This window comes from Salvia hispanica, chromosome 2 (assembly GCF_023119035.1).
Source record: "Salvia hispanica cultivar TCC Black 2014 chromosome 2, UniMelb_Shisp_WGS_1.0, whole genome shotgun sequence".
Lineage (NCBI taxonomy): Eukaryota > Viridiplantae > Streptophyta > Magnoliopsida > Lamiales > Lamiaceae > Salvia > Salvia hispanica.
This window is the reverse complement of record NC_062966.1, coordinates 26,652,354-26,675,028: the sequence shown is the minus strand read 5'-3', so window position 1 is coordinate 26,675,028 and position 22,675 is coordinate 26,652,354. Positions and strand designations below refer to the sequence as shown.

At 40.1% G+C, this 22,675-nt stretch overlaps 3 protein-coding genes across 3 annotated transcripts; all 3 read left to right on the top strand.

Moving 5' to 3' along the window:
* Nucleotides 1-781: 781 nt before the first annotated feature.
* On the top strand, nt 782-2,869 carry LOC125206608 (F-box/LRR-repeat protein At5g02910-like). The gene is made up of 3 exons (XM_048105849.1): nt 782-1,046; nt 1,666-2,519; nt 2,600-2,869. The coding sequence occupies exons 1-3, from the start codon at nt 782-784 to the stop codon at nt 2,867-2,869; spliced, it is 1,389 nt and encodes a 462-aa protein (XP_047961806.1).
* A 1,498-nt stretch (nt 2,870-4,367) lies between these two features.
* LOC125206607 lies at nt 4,368-5,030 on the top strand. The gene has a single exon (XM_048105848.1). The coding sequence runs from the start codon at nt 4,368-4,370 to the stop codon at nt 5,028-5,030; it is 663 nt and encodes a 220-aa protein (XP_047961805.1).
* Nucleotides 5,031-7,198: 2,168 nt separating this feature from the next.
* On the top strand, nt 7,199-7,768 carry LOC125206606. The gene has a single exon (XM_048105847.1). It carries the CDS (start codon nt 7,199-7,201, stop codon nt 7,766-7,768), a length of 570 nt encoding a protein of 189 aa, XP_047961804.1.
* The last annotated feature ends 14,907 nt before the right edge of the window (nt 7,769-22,675 follow it).

Below are 22,675 nucleotides of genomic sequence, written 5' to 3'. Positions count from 1 at the left end.
GGATTTTTAATATCAACTAAAATAAGATATGGCAAGATCTCTTGAGGTATGGAAAAATTTGGTAGAATATTTAAATTCTAGGCATGGAAGGAAATCAAGTAAGGAATCAATTAAACAAGCAAAATAATATTTCCTTCCCAACATAGGTGATTTTCGAAAATCACCTAGGAATATAAGGGGCTCGATTTTTCTCCATAAAAATAAGGAATAATTGGGGTTTGGATTTAATTTGGATAAATATCCCAAGAATTAAATTAAATCCGAAAAAATAGAATTCCTTCTCCAAAAGTCCTAGGGTTCGAAAATCTCAATATTTGGGTGGCTAGTATTTATGGAAATTTTCCCTAATATTCTCACTCACCTTTAAACAAATAATTCACCTCATAATTTAATAAATCACATGCCACATCACATAGTCAATAATTTTGACTTTTCAAACTTCCCGGTCAAAGAAACTCATGCAATAAATTCATTTATCAAATAATTCACATCTCCCACGTCATCAATAATAAATTCTAGGGCTCTAAAATTGGGGTTCAGAAATTCGGGATGTTACACCACCCGTGCTACCTTTTCATCCCTACCAGCAATCACCGCCGCCCTACACTTTGCCGCCGGCAAACCTAAATTCTTGTTGGGACCCACCGCCTATCAGCAGCCACAACAACAACACCAGGACCGCTTCCAGCAGCTGCGCCCACCTTCCTGTTGGGACCCGCCAGAAGTGCAACACAGACAGCCCGTATACTAACAATCGTACCACGGCCTGCCCCAGCATCCGATGCTCTCAGCCGCGCCGTCGTGCTACTCGAGCGTCGATTGTCAATACCCCTCGCTTACCTACTTGGAGACGCTGACACAACACTACAACCAACCCCACCAGTCGACTTGCTGGTATCCTCCTATCCCGCACCAGTCATTCGGATATCAGCCATATGATCAGCCTTACCAACTGCCACAGCAGCTACAACTAGCTCAGGCTCGTGTTCCGCAAGCATGTGAAATTGCAGCAACACCGCGTGTTGATGACACTAATCATGCTGATGGTACAATATACAGGAGTCTAGTTGGAGAACTTAACTACCTTTACTCATACAAGGCCTGACATTGCTTGTCTTGTAAGTGTGGTGTCGAGATATATGCATAATCCAATCAAGCAGCATCTTGGTGCAGCTCGAAGTATACTCCGTTATGTTGGAAGTACAGTAAAATTTGGAATATGGTATAGTAAAGTGTCAGACTTCAAATTGGTTGGGTATACCGATAGTGATTGGGCAGGGTGCTTAATTAGATGATGAAGCTACAGTTATATATTGTGACAACAAGTCTACTACTGGAAAGGCGAAAAACCCGGCCTTTCATGGTAGAACGAAGCACATAGATGTGCAGCACCACTTTGCAGAGGAAAGATTCAACTTAAGGAGGAAGTACGATTCTTGAAATCCTTATTATTGGGCAAATACGATCTCTAATATTTATTGCCTAAATTAAAAACATTATTACAATTATATTAATTTTATTTCATTAATTTTTGATGTTGTGTAGATCTTTGTATTCTTCCATATTATAAATACGTCAAGATTATTGGTAAAAAATCAATAAATAAACATTATACTGTAGTTATTATGTTTTGGAAATTCTCTTTCTCTTCTATTTTTTTTCTAGAAAGGAAGGAAGATAGAATTAGCGCACTCCCGGACGAAATTCTTCAACACATCCTCTCCTTTATCGACATTTATGAAGCCATTCAAACAAGCATTCTCTCCAAGAGATGGAAACACCTTTGGCTTTCCCTCCTCAATATCCGCATGCACCTCCGCGGCGGCGCCTCCTACCACCGCCACGTCTCTCAATTCCTCTCTCACCGCGACGCTGCAGCCGCTGTCCACGACTTCCACCTCTCACTCGACACCCAACTTTGTATCCGGGAAGATTTGGCACTCGTGGAAGAATGCGTGCTCTACGCCATCAATCACGGCGTTCAGTCCCTCCGCCTCCACGTGTCCAAACACCTACATTTCAGGCTCCCCGCCGCGCTTTTCACCTCCACGACGCTGCAAGAGCTCGAGCTCAGGGAGAAAGACACCTGGATTCATGTACCCGCACGATTTTCTTTACCAAATTTGAAAACTCTTTACCTTGACGTCAAATTTTCCTTCAATTATGATGACTGGAGGGATCCTTTTGCCGGCCTCCCGGAGCTCGAGAAGCTCTCTCTGAGATTGTGGAATGGCCTTGTTTTAAAGGCTCCTCCCAAGCTTAGATTTCTTGAAATCTTTGGATCTAATTCTGTTATCCGAATCAAAGAGATTTCTGCTCCGTTGCTTACCTCGTTTAGGTACAAGGGTTGTTTACCTTTCGAATGTTCGGAGATGAATCTCCCAATGTTGGAGTTAGTCTATTTAGACATTCATGGAATTAAATGGAAAAAATCGATATGGTATCATCTGAATTGTGTTAGGTTGCTTCACCAACTTGGAAATGCTACCATTGTTTCACTCACTTTGGACACTCTCATGGTACGTGCACTACTAATTCTACTACTAGTGTTTCTTAATTCTTAAATGTTTGTATACTAATGGTTCTTTGAAATTGAAAGTTTCTTGAATTGGTTGGTGATTCCATTGAACAAAGTCCACCTCCATTTCCCAACCTCAAATGTCTCAAGGTGATCAATGGATCTAGCAAAAGAAGCACGGTGCTTGAGAGCGTAATGAACTATTTGACAATCGGAACTTTGTATTTTGAGTCATCATTGAAGGTAGAGATTCCTTGTGATGTGGTTGTAGTTTATCAGCATCGCGAAGCCTATGATGACTTATATTATGATGACTTATATTTTGAGGAAGATTATACACAATCATCTTAGATTTCCCTATTAGAAAATATTCGTGATCCATTTTCATCTTATTGGCGTTTATGTGCTTCTTCTGTTATCTTTTCTTTTTCTCATTTTTAGTTGGCATCTACTACTTTTGCACTTGTATAGTTTTTTATTGTGTCTTGTAATTTCTCATCTCATATCTAGTATTATAATTTATCTCATGGGCGGAACATGAATTATAAAGAAGGGGGCAACTTTATATACAAAGAAATTTTAAGAACTTGAGGAGGGATAATTAGTGAGAAATTAAAGTAATAAATGAAAAATGAAATATATATATATATATAATTAAAAATATGAGGAGAGGCAAATGCCCCACCTATGCTTAAGGTAGATCCGCCCCTGGTTTATCTTGAGAAATTATTTTTTGTTTATAGGCTATTTGTATCGTCCAAGTATTTAATAGGATAGTGATAAAATGCAAACTTATATATGGTACAAACTCAAAACTCCTCAGTTTCAATACAATATCAACACAGTGTAAAATTTCAAGATTTTAATGTCAATACAGTATCAACACAACGTCAATCATTGACTCTGAACTTACTGAGAATCTTTTTTATGTGAAGTGTCAGCTTTTTCTTCATGCTTCTAATAATGTCAATGCCCAGAATCTTCTGAGCATATCAAATAGTAGAAAGCATATTCTAAACATATTTGAATGTAGAAGAACCATATTGACAGCGCAATCGAAAATCCTAAGTTTGATACAATGGCGGACATTGTTGGAGATACGGAGAGGTTTAAGTCTTTACCAAGGAAAGTCTTGGTGACCAAGGCAAGGAATAGGGTTTTAATTAAAATTAATTTGGGCTTCAAGCACCGGTATTTTTTTTCATTTAAATTGTGTAGCCCGTAATTTATTCTTTTATTAGATCTGGCTTATTTATTTAATTTATCGGATCCAACACAGAATTGAGTCCAATAAATAACCCTCAAGGAAAGGATTTAATTAGATTCACATTGTGATTTTACTATCAAAATTCTCGAGCTCTCATAATAAATTATCATTTATCCGAAAATAATTAAATTCACTGCACATGTATTATTCAAAAAAATAGCCACGTCACATATTCAATGAAGTTGACTCAGTAAATCCATAATCATAACTCCGATTCAAATTATGTCTCAAGGAAATCACATAACAATTCCACTTGTCATTTAATTAACGGACTTCACGACATTAAAAGAAATAAATGCAAGCACTTTAGGGTTCGAAAATTAGGGTTCAGAAAGTGGAGCGTTACATCAGTATGTGGGAGGACAAAATTCATCTAATTAGAGGGGCGACTTCCGACCCAAGCCACCACAATGCAATGTGTGCTCCAAGTACCATTTCGGGAATTGTAGAGTGCAGAACACTACTAAGTGCTTTAACTGTGGAGGAAATGGTCACTTCTTTAGAGAGTGTCCAAGCAAGAATGTGGGAACTGGGTCAAAGCAGAACAATCAAGGATTCCGACAGCAGCCAAGGGCACTACCGATGGAACCAAGGGTGAATCGAGATCAACCTCCGAGACAGCAACAAACTTACCGCCGAAGACTTCCCTCCCAAGCTGGAGCATATGCCTTGAGTAAGAAACAACCCAAGATTGAACAAGGGAGTCACGAGAACGGAAACCTGGCAGGTATGGGCAAACTCCTCGACACACCTATTGTTGTATTGTTTGATATGGGTGCTTCGCATTATTTCATATCTGAACTATGTGTGGACACATTAAATTTGCCTACTAGTAAATCTGAACATAAGATGATGGTGACTTCACCAATGGTAGGGGTAATAGAGATTTCTCGAACATGCTCGAAAGTAGAAATTTTTATGCTTAAGTTAGTCGCTCACAACCTACAAGTCATGGCAATGGGGGATATCGATATAATTTTGGGAATAGATTGGTTAGCTGCGAATTTTGCGACTATTCGGTGTAAAGAGAGACAAATAGCCTTACAAGCCCCGGGGAAGGAACCAACCGTATACTATGGAATCTCGATGAACCGACGAACATCTATAATCTCTGCGCTTCAAGCTAGTGCGATGGTAAGGAAAGGGCGTCCTGCTTATCTTGTCTACCTACAAGGAGAGGAGAAGGGAGAAAGGAGAGTGGAAGATGTTGCCGTTGTGCGAGGATTTCTGGACGTTTTCCCATAAGCTTTACCTGGACCACCGCTGGATCGACAATTGGAGTTCACAATCGACCTAGAGCCAGGGTCAGCACCTGTGTCTAAGGCACCATATCGAATGGCGCCTAAAGAGTTGGACTTGGGTTTCATTAGACCCAGTGTCTTACCCTGGGGGGTGCCCCTGGAAGATTTTGTCAAGAAGAAGGATGGATAGATGAGGATGTGTATCGACTATAGAGAACTGAACAAGATAACTCTCAAGAACAAGTATCCACTGCCGAGAATAGATGACCTGTTCGATCAACTTCGAGGAGCCGGTGTATTCTCAAAGATGGACTTGAGGTCCGGATATCACCAATTGAGAGTACGAAGGGAGGAAATACCGAAAACTGCTTTCCGCACAAGATATGGTCACTATGAGTTCGTTGTAATGCCGTTTGGGTTGACGAATGCACCTGCAGTGCTCATGGATTTGATGAACCGAGTATTTCATCAATACCTGGATAAATTTGTCTTGGTCTTCATAGACGATGTACTCGTCTACTCGAAGAATGAAAGGGAACACGAAGAGCACCTGCGGATCACTTTCAAGATGTTGAGGAGTGAGAAGCTGTATGTCAAATTTAGCAAGTGTGAGTTTTGGTTGAAGGAAGTAAATTTCCTTGGGCACATCGTGTCGGCGGAATGAATCTGAGTAGACCCTGCCAAGGTCAAGGCGGTACAACAATGGAAGGCTCCTACAACACCGAACGAGATTCGAAGTTTCCTAGTTTTGGGGATTCTCCAGGATAGCGAGACCAATGACCCAACAACTCAAGAAGGGAGTAAAAGTTAACTGTACTCCGGAGTGTGAGGCAAGTTTCCAACTTTTGAAGGAGAAGCTAACTAGTGCACCGATTCTAGCCGTGCCAGAGCCTGGAGTAAACTATGTAGTATACACGGACGCTTCAAAGGTGGGACTTGGATGTGAACTTATGCAGAATAACAAAGTGATTGCCTACGCATCCCGACAATTGAGGCCACACGAGTTGAACTATCCAACCCACGACCTAGAGTTAGCAGCAGTAGTACACGCCTTAAAGATTTGGAGATATCATCTCTACGGAGTTTGGTGTGAAATCTTTACGACCACAAAAGCCTAAAGTACTTCTTCGAGCAAAAAGATTTAAACATGCGACAACGAAGATGACTCGAATTGGTGAAGGACTATGACTGTGGCATCAACTACCACCCCGACAAAGCAAACGTAGTGGCAGATGCTTTGAGCCGGCGGAACCATCCGAGACTAGCTACTTTTATCACCAAAGAAGAAAATTTGATACGGGAGTTCAGTAAGATGCGGTTGGAAGTGGTGAGGGCACCTGAGACAGTGGAAGGGAGAATTGCTACCTTGGTTATTGAACCTAATCTCAGGTCGAGAATTATTGAAGCACAACGGATGGATGCGAAATTGGAGGAAATTCGTGTAGAAGTAAGAACCCGCGAATCAGGGAATTTTAGTGAAGAAGACGACAATGCCCTTACATTCGAAGGAAGGTTATGCCTACCAAATAATGAAGTGCTCAAAAACGAAATAATGAGTGAAGCACATGAGACTCCTTACACTGCCCACCTGGAAAGTACAAAGATGTATCAAGACTTGAAGTAGTCCTTACGGTGGAATGGTATGAAGATGGATATAGCGGCATTTGTGGAGCGCTGCTTGGCCTGCCAACAAGTGAAGGCTCTACAACAACGACCGTATGGAAAGTTGCAACCACTAGAGATTCCTGAATAGAAATGGGAGCACATCGCCATGAATTTCCTGATGGGACTTCCAAGGACCCTAAAGGGAATACTGCCATTAGGGTAATCATAGACCGACTCACCAAGAGTGCACACTTCATACCGATTCACAAGCTAGCCCAGATTTACATAAAAGAGATAGTACGATTGCATGGAGTCCCAGTGACGATCACGTCCGACCGTGATCCAAAGTTCACCTCAAGATTTTGGATCAGTCTACAACATGAGCTAGGAACTCGATTGAATTATAGCACGGCATTTCACCCGCAGACCGATGGGCAGTCCGAGAGAACAATCCAAACTCTCGAGGATATGTTGAGAGCTGTGGTACTCGACTGAGGAGGAAGTTGGGAGTCCGCACTACCACTGATTGAGTTCCCCTACAACAACAGTTTTCAGGCCACGATCAACATGGCGCCGTATGAAGCATTATATGGAAGGAAGTGTAGATCGCCGTTCTACTGGGACGAGGTTGGCGAGCGACAGGTACTTGGACCCGATGCTGTTGAAGAGATGGTTGGAATTGTTCGCCAAATACGAGAGAGGATAAAAGAAGCTCAAGACAGACATAAGTCATACGCGGATGTCCGACGAACTGACTTACAATTTCAAGCCGGCAACAGAGTTTTCCTCAAAGTGTCCCCGTCAAAAGGGATAACGCGATTTGGTGTCAAGGGCAAACTAAAACCGCGATTTATTGGACCACCAAGCCGTGGAAACGTGCACAATATTTTTCATGTGTCACAGTTGCGCAAATACGTGTTCAACCCAAAGCACGTGATTCATTACGAAGAAGTCACCCTGAACCCGGACTTGAGCTACGAGGAGAGACCCCAAATGATTTTTGACCGAAAGATCCAGAATGTGAGAAATAAGTCTGTTACTTGTGTGAAAGTACTTTGGAGTAATCATGGGCATGAAGAAGCCACATGGGAGAAAGAGGACCAGATGATGGAATTGTACCCTGAACTCTTTCCTTGAGGGTACCAAATTTCGGGACGAAATTTTTGTTAAGGTTGGTAGGATGTAACGCCCCACTTTTTGAACCCTAATTTTCGAACCCTAAAGTGCTTGCATTTATTTCTTGTAATGCCGTGAAGTCCGTTAATTACATGACAAGGGGAATTGTTATGTGATTTCCTTGAGACATAATTTGAATCGGAGTTATGATTATGGATTGACTGAGTCAACTTCGTTGAATATGTGACGTGGCTATTTTTTTGAATAATACATGTGCGGTGAATTTAATTATTTTCGGATAAATGATAATTTATTATGAGAGCTCTAGAATTTTGATAGTAAAATCACAATGTGAATCTAATTAAATCCTTTCCTTGAGGATTATTTATTGGACTCAATTCCGTGTTGGATCCGATAAATTAAATAAATAAGCCAGATCTTATAAAAGAATAAATTACGGGCTACACAATTTAAATGAAAAATACCGGTGCTTGAAGTCCAAATTAATTTTAATTAAAACCCTATTCCTTTCCTTGATCACCAAGACTTTCCTTGGTTACTTCTAATAACAGAATATGTGAATAAAAGATATTGCACAGATCTCCCCTCCTTCACGCGCCGCCTCCTTATTATGCAAATCTCGTTCCAAAATTCCGTCCGTCATTACAGAAGGAAGTATTATCATTATTTTATTTAGCAAATAAACTTCCAAATCTCCTTCCTCCCACACCACGCTCTTCCTTGGCAATCTGCAAGGAAATCTTTCCAAAATTCAGACCACAATCAATTGAAATCAATCACCAAATTATTCTCGATACACGGTTATATAAACCCCATACCCTAATCTTCAGTGAGAGGTCGGAATTAATCGAAATACTTATAAGAACTTATAATCTTAACCAAGAAAAATAATTGGAGACATAGGATGCATGCATCTTTGCTATTGCTTGCTTTCTTATGTTGATATATATGTTATTTAATATCTAAAGGTGATATCTTGCACGCGAAACGCGATACCAAGGGGAAGAATATAGTTGAGATTTAAGCGCTTCGAGGTGGGATTTCATTAAATAAGGACACTGTCCTAAATGCTTTTATCGATGGGAATGAAATTCGTGTTTATCATGACTTGTTAAATTTTAACGTGCGTATCTGAAATTGCTTTTGCCATTTATTATTTAAATCGAATTCAGGTCCTTATAGGGCCGCAAACCCTACATGGATTAGTGTACACCTATGTTAGACCGTGTGTCAGCGTACGGGTCACGGGTTGGCCGGTCTAGTGGCTTGGTTTGTGGCCACATTCCAAGCCATGTATGAGCAGATATGGTAAACGTGTATGGAAAAATCACTAATCAGTCGACTTTTGACAATGGAATATGATTTTTAGTACCTAGGGCCTTCTTAAAAATTAAAACCCCGATGGTTACTTATTGGCATGATAAATATTATTTTTATAACTTGTTTTCGGCGTAGTCCACTGAGTATTTTTATAGTACTCAGCCCTGCATGTGTTTTCCTTACGCGCAGGTTGAGCGGCGACGAGCACTTGCTGGTGTTGAGCACAAATAAAATTTGAATCTTAATTGTTTATCGTTAAACTTTGGGTGACGTAGTGTCTTCATACACGACGCCACTCCTCTTGAACGCTTCCGCTGGAATTTGCTTTTACTCATTTCTCGTTTAACTTTGAGAATTTAAGACTTATTTTTGGATAATGTCAAACTCTTGTCGTTTCTTTTTTTTCAATACTTATTATTGGTCAAACTTTTAATGAAACCTTAGTCTTATTCTTCATCTGCTTTAAATTTCTTTAAGTCGCGACCACCCGTATTTATTAACCCTAAAGGAAGGTCGTGACAACAACATCATAGAATATATCCCCATCGTATACGGGTTTATCTTACACCGACATCGAAAATATATCCTCATCGTATACGGGCTTATCATACATCGGCATCGACAATATATTGTTGTTAATATTCTTTTGTGGATCGGGGGGCTCAAAGAATATATCCTCGTCGTAGGCGTATCATACACTGGCATCGAAAATATATTGCTATTACTATTCTTGGACAATTCATCCACCGAACGACACACAGGCGCGTTAGACAGTTTTTGCTCGTATCTAGGAGCCATCTTTGGACCATTCTCTGTCCATTCCAACTCAAAATATGAGCCTAATATTCACTAGGCCCAAATTTACTTCTCTAAAAATGAAGACGTGAAACTATCAGTCTCCTTTCTCCTTATGGGTCTTTTCTCGGTGACAGACTGTCAAGCCATGCCATCTCCGACGAGTAATCGCCAAACACCGTGGAGCCTCTGCTCCGTATGTCATTCTTCTCTGACAACACTTCTGGTCGTCTATCCGAAATCTGCTCATTTCCCGACGGTGAGACTTCTCCTGTCACTCCTTCACTCCGGTTTCTGATTATTCATCAGCCGAAGCTTCGTGGCCATAGTGCCTCCCCCGTTTTGGTGGTTTTCGCAACGACCTCTTTGGCCTTCTTCTTTATAGACTTTGTCGATGACCTTTAGTTATCTCCGACTCATAGGTGTGTGTAATAAACTTCGGCCAGCCCTTGATCTTCTGCTTGGCCACCATGACTCCAAGATTGCTTTCTCGTCTGACGTTGGCTTCTGCGCCTTCGTCCTCGGCAATTTTCTCCTTGATTTGGAGATTGAATCGCTTGGCAGTGGTTGATATCTCCCCTAAGCCAAACGCTTCATCCATTGTAACATGAGTTCAAAGCCTCTCACAGCTGCCACCTCTTCGGCAATAATTTATCCTTTTTCGGTTGCTTCTTCTTCTCCGGACCATTTCTGCCTGAAACTATCTTCTCTAGCATAGGTGCAGCTCCAATCATCTCGAATAATTATCTGGCTGGGGCTAACCTTTCCCCCTAGGCCGAATAATTTTTCGGCTGCTTTCTCTCCTTACCTGAATGCCCTGTTGTTGGTCATGGCAAGCTTCCTAAGGGCCATTCCGGTGGTACTTTCTCAGGCCATATCTGATTGTTTGGTCGGATACTTCCTCTCCCCCTTGGCCAAACAAACTGTTACCTCCTTCTTATCTTTACTGCTGATTTTTTCTCTTCGGCTGTAGTCAGCCTTCTTCTCCAGGCGTGGTTGCTCAGGGTTGGCCACTGGCCTTTCATCTTCTCAAAAGACTTCTCCGGCTGGGATTGTTCTCTCCCCCTCAGCCAGAGATTCAGCGGTTGAATTTGTGATGGTTTTTGTTAGATCAGATTTGTAACTTATCATGTGCTGCATCGTAAGATTGTGCAAACACAGAATATGACAATGGACACAAAAGATTGAACCCACACAAATCGTACCTCAGATATTTCGGACAACTTCTTAGCTTGAACTTGGATTTTTCGGTTTTGCTCCAACTTTTCCTCCATGCATGACTTAATTGTGAATCTTCACCAAAATCAGCTTTGTCAGCAATAAAAGGAATTAACATTATAGAGAGAGAGAGGGTTTGAAAGAATTAACCACAGTTTTATTTGTCTCATCTTCTTCATCTTCATAGGAAGGCATGGTCATGTTGTCAGTGCTAGGAAACTGCGATTCTTGGGTCTGACTTTCAGGCGGCGGATCGCTGCAAAGTGGTGCAGCAGCCGCTGGCGGCTGCTCTGCATCTATGTCCGAATCAGCCTCGGATGGCTGTGAAGTTCCCGGCGGACTGCTGTGAAGATGTGCAGCGGGCCGCTGAGGATGATCAACGGCGGGCGAGGGATAGTTGGTTCCTTCTCTTTTTCTTTACTCCTTATTGCAGTGGCCAAATTCCCCAAATTGTATTCCAATTCCCCCACTTGTGCGACAAGAGTTGCGAATCCTTGCTCTAAAAGGTCGGTGTTTCTTTCCAAATTCATCAACTCTAATTGGTCACCTTCCTATTTTCTTGTACCTCGATGATGCAAATTTCTTACCGTTCCTCCTAATTGGTGCGGTGCTGTTCCTCCTTTTCTTTTTCAATGATTGATTTTTCTTCAAAACATGGAAGTATCGCCTCAGTGATCCTCTTGCTCATATTTTCGAGTACTTCATTCATCTCTTTGCATTTGTTCTCCATGGACTTCATCGTGTTTTCCATTCGAATTTCTCTCCCTTGTTGTAGACTCTCCTCTTTATGTCTTTCAAGTTCTTGTATTATGAATTCAAGTCCACGACACCTTTGCTCGGATTCATCATTGGTGGTGTATGCCCATGTCGGCTGTCTCCAATATTGAAACGCATCCATTGTTGCACTCCTTGCTCTCCTCAAGTACCTAAAAAAAAAATCAAAAGAAAAATAAAATTAAATAATATTACTCCCTAAATAAGTAGAATCAACCTTTCTACTATATCAGCTTAAAGCAAAAGTATTCCCCGGCAACGGAGCCAAAAACTTGATGCACTTTTTATTAGCACTAAAAATACCTGCAAGTATACAGGGTAGATCTAGTATAGCTAAAGGTCAGTACCGGGATATCGAACATGGGGAATATAATTGCAACTTGCTATTATGTACTAAGCGTCAAATACTATCTACAGAAACAAGAGAAGTTTCGGGATTTTGAAAGTAAAAACAATTAAAAGCAATCAGACAACTAAATGCAATTAAATCACAAAGATAAAATATGAGAGATAAGAAAATTCTAGGGATGTGTGTTCACAATTATGGTTATACAAATTCCAACTACAATACCCTAGCACAGTTTATACTTTGAAAAGGACGAGTCACCTAGCTTATGCTCATGCGATACAAACGTTGATTACAACATTAGGGTTGTCAATCCTAACACGTAACTCCAAAAAGCTCCTAAGACCCTTGAAAAGTCCTCACTCTCAATTTACAGTGTCGTTTTAAGGGAAGCTAACTATAGCGTCTACTAAGTGAATCTAACTCGCTAGAACTCTGTCACAGTTATGAAGCAAGCTATATTAAATCATACACGATTGTGTCACTCAATCATGCAACATCAAAACTACTTAAGGAAGAAACAAAGTAAAAACAAAATGGATATTAAATAGAAAAATGAATTGTATAACCAAAGTTGTTACTAACACATCCAAAGAATCCTATGAATTAAGTTAGACATAATTGAATAAGCTAAAAACATAGATTGGAGTGAAAACAATTGGAACATAAAACTAAAGCAAATAAAACCCGTATGTTGAATCCTTGTTGTTCTTGATGTTCTTGCTTCTTTCTCCAATCCCTTGCATAATGAAGAACTCTCAAATTTATGCTATGGAAGTAATTGGCAAAAAGAAGTTGAAAGATCAGGGTTGGAGGAGGAGCTATGAAATCTCCCCTTTTGGGGGCTAAGGAATGGTTGAATTCTATGAATGAGGTTATGGGGTATATATAGGCTTTAGAAGGATTTAAATTTTGTAATAAGTGTCCTCCAAGCATTAGGAAATATGTAATTTTCGTTCCCCATAGTACAAGGAAAAGATTTGGCTTTACAAGGTAAGATCTTCTTTCCTTCTTCAATTTTCCGCCTAGACTGCAGCTGACAGCATTGCGCGACTTTGGTAGAACGGCCATAACTCTCTCCAAAAAACTCCGATTGAGGTGATTCTTGTACCATCTTAAAGATCTTTTCAAGACGAAGAGAATGCTGTATAGAACGCCCCGATCAGACTTCCGAATCGCCGGAATATTGAGTTTGAAGACAGCTGTCACGCGCCGTATTTTTGTGGCGGGCCACTGCACCTTGGCCTACGGTCGCCGCGCGTAGTCCAGTAGCTTCTGACTCCTTTTGGCGGTCGCCACGCACTTCCCGGCGATCGCCGGGCGTGTCTTTGTCTTCGATGAGCGCCGGCATTCGCCAGAAGTGTTGCGGCGGTCGCCGGAGAAGCTCTAGATTTCCCACTTCGCGTTTTTACTCCCTTTTTAGGCTCAAATATGCACATTTCTCACAAAACATGTCAAAATACAAAATAGATAAAATATACAAAAAATGGACATGTAATGCAACTTTGACATTAAAAAAGACCAAATAATGGCCTTAAAACCGTGCAAAATCCGAGCGTATTGGCAGCACCTGTATACGTTTCTCACCTATTTGTATTTCCTCCTCCGTAATTGTTTTCACTTGCTTTGTCATAGGAATTTGAGCAAAATAAGTATACGTTTCTGCCTTGGATATTTTCTAGCGATTTCAATTTTTTCCTGCTCCATAAGTATAGTATGGAAACCCAGAAAGTAAAATACAAAAAATAAAAGGCTATTGCAGAAAGTAAAAGACGGGAAAACAATAAAGACTACCTTGTGATTATGCTTGAAATTAATTCTCTTGGTTACATCACTTTTTATATAGACTTGATGCACTATTTATTAGCACTAAATATACCTGCAAGCATACAGAGTAGATCTAGTATAGCTAAATGTCAGTACCAGGATATCGAACATATGAAATAAGATTGCAACTAACTGTCATATACTAAACATTACATACTATCTAGAGACACGGAGTTTTTGGTTTTGGATTAATTAAACTAGACAGAAAATAAATAAACAAATAACAAAAAAAACATAAAAACTTATGATACAAAACAGGCGAATGAATGTAGAATTTATGGATCCAAAACACAATCGACTTCCTTAAATTACGGTCTCTAGAGTTATTAAGTCGGTCACTTAACTAGATTAAACCCCCTCCCGAGGTGAGAAATCCTTAGATTAGGTGTAATAATTGAAGTCCCCTTCTAATTCTTAGACCTAACTCCTAAAAGATCGTTAAGACCAATGACCTCACGTGAAACCTCAACTCTCCCGAGTTCTATTGAATAAAAGTGTGAATTATTCCTTTTCCAAGTCAATTATTTCGTCTCCCGGGTACTCTAATCAACTCTAACATGTATTCAAGAGGTAGCTAATCAATTTAATATAGAAGGCACAAGGATAAATCAAATAACTACAAAACTAACAAGGAAAATCAATTGAATATCTTCACCAAAAAATCCACAAAAGAAAGTTCTTCTATTAGACAAGTAAAAACTACAAATAAAGTACGAGACATGAAAGAAATAGATAAAACCCAAGGTTGAATCTTCAATCTACAGTCGTCTCTTGCCTGGATCTGCAGAGCTCCGCTTCAATGAAAGATGGATGATTATGTATGGAATATGGGATGGATGAATGTGTAGAGGGGGAAGGATAGAAGGCTCTGAGATTAGAGGTATTTATAGGCTGGAAAAAGGTTAATTTTCGTGGCCTTCAAGATATGGGAGAGATTTGGCTTCACAATAAAATAATATATTTTCTTCCGTGAATTTCCGCCTAAATTCCCGCCGGCTTTGACTGCACTGCGCAACGTTCGTAGAATAGTCATAACTTTCTCCACAGAATTCCGATTGAGACGTGCGAGATATCCACGCGTAGCTCTTTCAAAGAAGAAGAGAATGATATGAATAAATCACTGATTAAACTCCAAATCTGATGGAAGAATGGGCTCGAACAGAGGCTACTGCACCTTGGCCTTTTTGCACATTTTTTCTATCTTTTTCTATCATTTATCAACAAACACATCAAAAATACCAAATGTATAACATATGCAATTTAAGAACATAATTTGCATAATTGACATTTAAAACGAGTCAAATCTAGCCCTTAAAAATATGCAAAATCTGTGTTTGTCAACTCCCCCAAACTTAATTATTTGTTTGTCCTCAAACAAAACAAGAGAAAAACTAATTAAGAAACACGGATGTTAAGAACTAGACTTCATAGTTGCCTCAAAAATTACAATAAAAATAAAGAGTTTGACAAAGAAGTGTGTTTATCACTCACTCTCAAAATTACAAATAAAAATTACAATAAAAATTAATAATCAAATCAAGCAAATTAGTGCTTTTTCATTACTAGCTCGTTGATCACCTTGAAATACATGCGCTCACAAGTGTTTAGAAGGGTGTTTATCACTCACTCTCAAAGTGTATGTTGGGAAAAGTGTATGCTCTCAGATCATGCAACATGCAAATGTTATAATGTAGGCTCTTCGGTAAGGTGAGTAAATATTGTTAAAAAGTGACTAAACCCAAACATAGCAAAAGTGATCAATTTCTACTACATCATATATAGCACCCCACCAACAATTCAAATCTCAATAAATTCTAGACTTTGTCTAAATTTCTTCTCACTTTCCAAATTCCTTTGATTTTTTCTTTTCTTTTCTTTTCATTTTTTCTTATTTTGTACATACTTTCTTTCTTTCTTTCTTTTTTCTTTTATGCACAACCAGATATATCATTCAAACCACAGATGTCTATGCACTTTTCACAAGTAAGCACACTACTTTTTTTCTACAATGAGTGTATGGATATTTCCCTTTATTTAGCTTCCAAAGAAAAAGGCTTTAAAGGCTCAAAGTGGCTAGCTAGGGAAAAATATTTTGAATAAGGTCATAAATTTGGATATATAAAGTAGCTAAGAAGGATGACCTAACGTCCTCTTTTATTATTTAAACACTATGTAGACTTAGGCAGACTAGGAACAAGTTCTAGAAACAAGTACATGACTACAGATAAATCACCCAATAAAGAAATTTATAGTTCAAGTCTCACAAGGTATTAGCATGATTCAAGGTAAACAAGCAATTCATTAATTGTGCACCTTTTCACAAAACTTTCAAACCAATGCATCAAGTCAACTCAACCAACACATAAACGTACTTTTTATCATAGACAACTCGGTCTGATGTCCCTAAACGTGAGTATTTCTAAGTTTTCTATGTTATGCTCATGACAAGATTCACCTCGGGTTTATTTAAAAAAAACTAAAATAAACAAAAACAACTAAACAACAAAAACTATGTTAAGAATAAGTTTGAAAAGTCAGTAGGGACGTGAGTAAACTAAGAAAATAAAAAAAAAGGAAAAAAATGATACCAATGTTGGGTTGCCTCCCAACAAACTGATGCACTATTTTTTAGCACTATTAATACCTGCAAGTATACAAAATAGAAATAGTATAGGCAAAGGTCAGTACCGGATATCAAACACGGGGAAGGCAAACACAGACTGTCAATCTTCTACTAAGACTCAATTACTATTTGGAGAACCAAGAGAATTTTGAAAACCTTTTGAAAACTGAAAATATTTGAAAGCAAATAACAACTAGATGCAATTAAAACATATATATAAACGATAGAGATAAGGGAATTCCAGGGATGTGCGTTCACAGTTATGGTTATACAAATTCCAAACTACAATACCCTAGCACTGTTATTACTTTGATAGGACGAGTCACCTAGCTTATTCTCATGCGATGCAAACGTTCATTACAAGATTAGGGTTGTCAATCCTAACACGTAACTCCATAAAGCTCCTAAGACCCGTCCTCACTCTCAATTAACAGTGTCGTTTTAAGGGAAGCTAACTGTAGCGTCTACTAAGTGAATCTAACAAGCTAGAACTCTGTCAAAGCAAGCTATATTAAATCATACACAATTGTGTCACTCAATCATGAAGCATCAGAACTACTTAGGGAAGAAACAAAGTAAAAACAAAACGGATATTAAATAGAAAAAGGAATTCTATAACCTAAGTCGTTACTAACACATCCCTAGAACCCTATGAGTTTTTACGCATAATGGAATAAGCTAAACACATAGATTGAAGGGAAAACAACTTGGAAATAAATCTATAGCAAATAAAACCCGTAGGTTGAATCCTTGTCGTTCTTGATGTTTTTGAAATCCTTTTTGAACTCCTTGCACAATGACGTACTCTAGCTTTTAATCTCTGGGAATTTATGTTGCAAAAAGAAGCTCTCTTTTTGATGAAGCTTGAGTTCCTATTTATAGTGGAAAGTCAATCCTCATTGTAGAAGGAAAGGATCTTCAAAATGTGGTAAATCTTGGAGCAGATCTAGGGCGAATCGGATTCGCCACCTTTCTCCAGCGGAACGCCGCACCTTGGCCGGCGGTCGCCACGTTGGAGTCCAGAGACTCTGTCCTTTCGGCGGCGGACCGCCGCATGACTTCCAGCGGTCGCCGGGCGAGACACTTTTTCAAGTGTAAATTTACGAGGTGGGCCGCTATATAGCTCTGACCGCCGGGCGCCGGCGGTCGCCGTACAACCTGCGGCGGTCGCCGGTCACTGTCCGGACTCCAGATTAACAGACTTTGCGTTTTGACTCTCTTTTTCGGCTCAAATATGCACATTTCTCACAAAACACGTCAAAATACCAAAATGGACAAAATGTGCAAATAATCGACATGTAAAGTGACTTTGACATAAAAACGGACCAAATAATGGCCTTAAAACCGTGCGAAATCTGAGCATATCAACTCCCCCAAAGTTACATTTTTGTTTTGTCCTCGAACAAACCAAGAAAGACACAAGAATAGACGCACGGAATGCACAAGGACTAGACATCATAATTTCCTCAAAAGATGAAAGAATAGATTAAGCATGAATTAATGCAATTAAATCAATCAAGGCTTATTAGTGCATTTTCATTACCAACTCGTGGAACACCTTGAATTCACACACTCACATGTGGCAAACTTCCAAAGATGGGAAGTGTTCTCTCACTCTCAAAGTGTATAAAGGTAATGTGTATAAGCACTCAAATCATACATCATGCAAAGTTCACCATAGGCTTGCTCAAAGTCTAATCCCTCCTCTACTAGATGTGATTAACCATCAAAAGTCCGAAAGGTCTTTATCTTTGGTTGTAATGTAGGCTCTTTGGTAGATGAGGGATATTTGGCTAAAAAGTGACTTAAACATAAAAATATCCCAAGTAGAGTTAAATTGACTCCACTTTTCTAAACTCAAGACACTTTTAACACTTTATTTTTCTCCTACAACTCACTTTCCAATATTTTGATTTTCTTTTTTTCTTTTTCACAACCTTTCACATTTTTTTTTCTCTCTTACTTTTTCATACGCATCCTTTCTAGAATCAAGCACATATTTTGAATTTTCCACTTTTTCACAACTTGTACTCTTTTTACATTAAGCACACTACTTTTATAATTTTCTCCTTATCTCTCCCATTCCTTTACAAAATAAGATAGCAAAAACTAACTAATCCAAGGAATTGTCCCCATTATTTTGGCTTTTAAAGAATAGGCTTTAAAGGCTCAAAATTGGCTCCAAAGGGAAAAATTTTGAAATTTTGAGAGGGTCGAAAATTTTGGATAAAAGTAGGCTAGAAAAGATGGCCTAACATCTTCCTAAATCAACTTAAACACTATGTAAACTTAGGCAAGACTAGGAGCAAGATCTAGAAACAAATACATGAATACAGATAAATCACACAAGACTGAAATTTAGGCTCAAAATCTCATAAGGTATAAAGCATGATTCAAGGCGAACAAGCAATTCACTAATTATGCACCTTTTCACCAAACCATCAAATCAAAACATCAAGCCACACTTAAACATAGATGGAATGTAATATCATTGGTAACTCGGTCTAAAGTGTCCCTAAGCATGCGTGTTTCTAAGTTCTTAAAGTTAAGTTCACGACATGGATTCAAGAAAACATTTTTTAAGAACACAAAATTCACCTATGGGGTTTTGAAAAACAAAAAACAAAAGTTTAAAACAAAAAGAAAACCTTAAAACAAAAAAACTACACTTACGGTCCACCACTTCATCCCCCCAAACAAAAGTGTAAAATAAGTTTGTAGAGTCGGTTGGGACGTGAGTGAATTACTGAAAAGAAAACATACCTTGAAAAATTTCACGTAGAGGCTTGGCAGGGCAAAAAGTTGAAAAAATTCAAAATATCGCGCTGGAAACTGTGCCCACAGGTGGCGGTCCACCGCGGCGTGGCCGGCGGTCGTCGCACATCGTCATATTACTTCCAGCGTACAAGTGGCGGACCGCCGTAGCACTTGCGGCGGTCGCCACGTAAGGGTCAGAACTTGCGAAAATTTTTTCAAAGTAGTAAATTAAACCAAAAAGTGTCAAAAACTTAAAAAGAAATTATTTTAAGACATCCAAAAACATGATACAAATGCTCATTTATAGTCATTGAGCTTGACTTCTTCAATCTTGAGGAGGAGGAGGGAAACGGGCGTTGAGGTCGTCGAACGCGCCAATAAGATAGGCGATGTCGCCACTCATGGTTAGGCGCTCCTGTCGAGCCTCGGCGGTCATCCGTTGGAGCTCTTCAATTTCTCGATGTCGATGCACGTCTTCCAATCTTTGTTGCTTCCAAAATTGTTGCTCCGCCGTGCGCCAATCGCCTTTAGCTATCCATCCTTGGCGGTTGTAGGCATTCTCCCTTTGTTGTTCCGCCCATCGATTGTCTCACGTGTTGGACACGTTTTGCATGTAGGAGTAAATTTCTCCTAATTGGGCGGAGGTGTTCGCTTGGAACTCCTCATTGGGATTTGGCCTCCCGCGTCGGCGGTTCGCTCGAGTCCGGTGGCGATGGCCCTCCACTTCCTCTTCTTCTTGGTGATGTTGGGGCGGCGGTGGTGGCAGAATTCCACCATCTTGGGCATGTGAATGCTCCCCTTCCTCATTATAGTTTTCAATAGCGTCAAAGGCGGAGTCATCATCGGGCTCAAAGATGGGGATGCGAGCTGGAATATTCCTCTTCCTAAACTCCCCATTGATGGGGTTAGCCTCAATGGCTCTGCGATGGGCCGGAGTGTCGAGCTTCCAATTGGCTTGGTTTGCCCAAACGTCAACCTTGGTCAACTGCAGGATTGGAATGGGGAAATGATCCCCTGCTACTTGCAAGAAAAATCCTTAGCCCCAATAGCCCGTCTTCAATAACCCCACCGAGAAGAGAACCTCATAAGTGATAAACCTTTCCCCGCCATCTTCCGTCAAACCGGCGAGAGATATGCCCAAGTGTTCGGCAATCGTTGTGATCAAACCCCCACAACATATAACGCCCCCGTCTTTCTTCTTGATCCGGTCCACATAAAGTGTATAGAGGGTTCCATAGTCAAATCCCTTCTTGTTGAGCAAGCACCACATCACATTAAGCTCCGTTTGGGAGACACTTCCCCCATCGACCTAGCAAACATGAGTTGGGTCATAGCGCGGTGGAGGTACCTCAAGACGGGGTTGCGAATTGATGAAGACTTGGTATAACCCGCGGCGTGCTCTTGCTCATTCGTCATCGCGCCCCAAACCTTGGAAAAATCATAGTCATTATCTTCCTCGGGGTTGGGGTCGAAGCAATGAAACACTCCAGTAAGCTCATCCATGGTAAGCGAGTGCCAACGGTTGGCTAGGCGGAAATCGATGCTAAGCGGGACATTGTGGCGGTGATCCTTGGTGACCTTGAGTGAGCTAAGAAACTCAAGAGTGAACGGCGACCACTTCCTCTGAAACATATTAATGAGACCGTTCCCATCGCCCACGTCGCACAATGCCCAAAAATCCTCCATGATCCCCAAAGTTTGGAGAGGGAAATCGTGGGGATATCTCGAGGGCGCCGTCTCTCTTGCTGACACCTTCTTCCACATAGCCTTTTGCTCATCCGTGGCAAGGCCAATGCCATACTTCTTCGCATTCTCGGGCTTTCCCTTTGATCCGATTATCCTACAAAAGAAAATTTATATCCTTAAAAAGAATACCAACAAATGGGCAATCAAAGGTTCCCCCAAACTTGCACTCAAATAAGTAAAAATCAAGAATCAACAATCATGTGCAAGTTTATATATCATAGCACCCTAGATGGTAGCATGTAAACATGTAGAGTATAATCATCCAAAATAGGACACTTCAATCCATCCCCCAACGTGAATTCATCCCCCATGCAGAGACATATCTTCAATAAATCAATACAAATCAACAATCTCTTAGAAATTCACAAGTATTGCAATTCATGGAAGTAATAATAGCCTCACAATGCTATGAACATGATTGCAACATATTAGCAAGTATAAACAAGAGGGAGTCACTATTCACCAAGCTTCAATTCACCACCCATAACCCAAATTGAACCTTGGAAATTCAAAAATAAGCACACACAATCATCCCCCATCATGAAATAAGAGTTTGTACCGAACAATTCATCCAAGAAATATCAAAATCCATGAAAGAATTAAAGCAAAGCTCAAAATTGAGTTAGGATTCATACCTTTTGTTGAGAGAATTGGAGAAGAAGAACTCTAGACTTGGACAGAATTGAGAGAATGAGAGTGTAGGTGTGTGAATTTGGTGATTTATAATGGTGGGGGGTGTGTGCAAGAAAGGAATTAGAGAAGGAATGGAAAAGTAATGAAAAACATACCTTAAGTAAGCAATTCCCGTCACTGGACTGTCTGTGGCGACCGCCGCGTTAGGTGCGGTGAGCCGCCACACTGGCTTGAAAAAAGGTGCGCGTCTGGCGGGTCGCTGCGGCTCGCCCAGTGGTTTCTCAGCCCGCCCTAAGCCTGCCCTAAGCCCGACCTATCGTGCACATGTAAACACACGTGTGGCGACTGCTGTGTTAAGTGCGACAACCGCCACTCGTAAAATATTTTTTCTTTTGAAGGAATAACGACATTAAAGAAACAGATTAAAGACAAAAATAAATCGGGTTGCCTCCCAACAAGCGTTGTTGTTTTTAGTCGTTAGCTCGACTTGAAGTGACCCACTAGTTGGGCAGATCAACGATCCGAGTGTTGAAAATCAGCATAGGAAGCAGCTTGGTCCCTAGCTTCTTCCACCACTTTGATGCACTTTTTATTTGCACTATAAATACCTGCAAGTATACAGAGTAGGTATAGTATAGCAAAAGGTTAGTACCGGGTATCGAACACGGGGAAGATGTACACAAAGTGTCTATCTTCTACTAGAACTCAATTACTATCTGGGAGAAACAAGAATTTTTTTGGAAACTTTTGAAAACAGTAAATATTAAAAACAATAAACAACTAAATGCAAGCAAATCACGGAGAGAAAAGTATAGAGATAAGGGGAATTCCAGGGATGTGCTTTCACTTTTATGGTTATACAAATTCC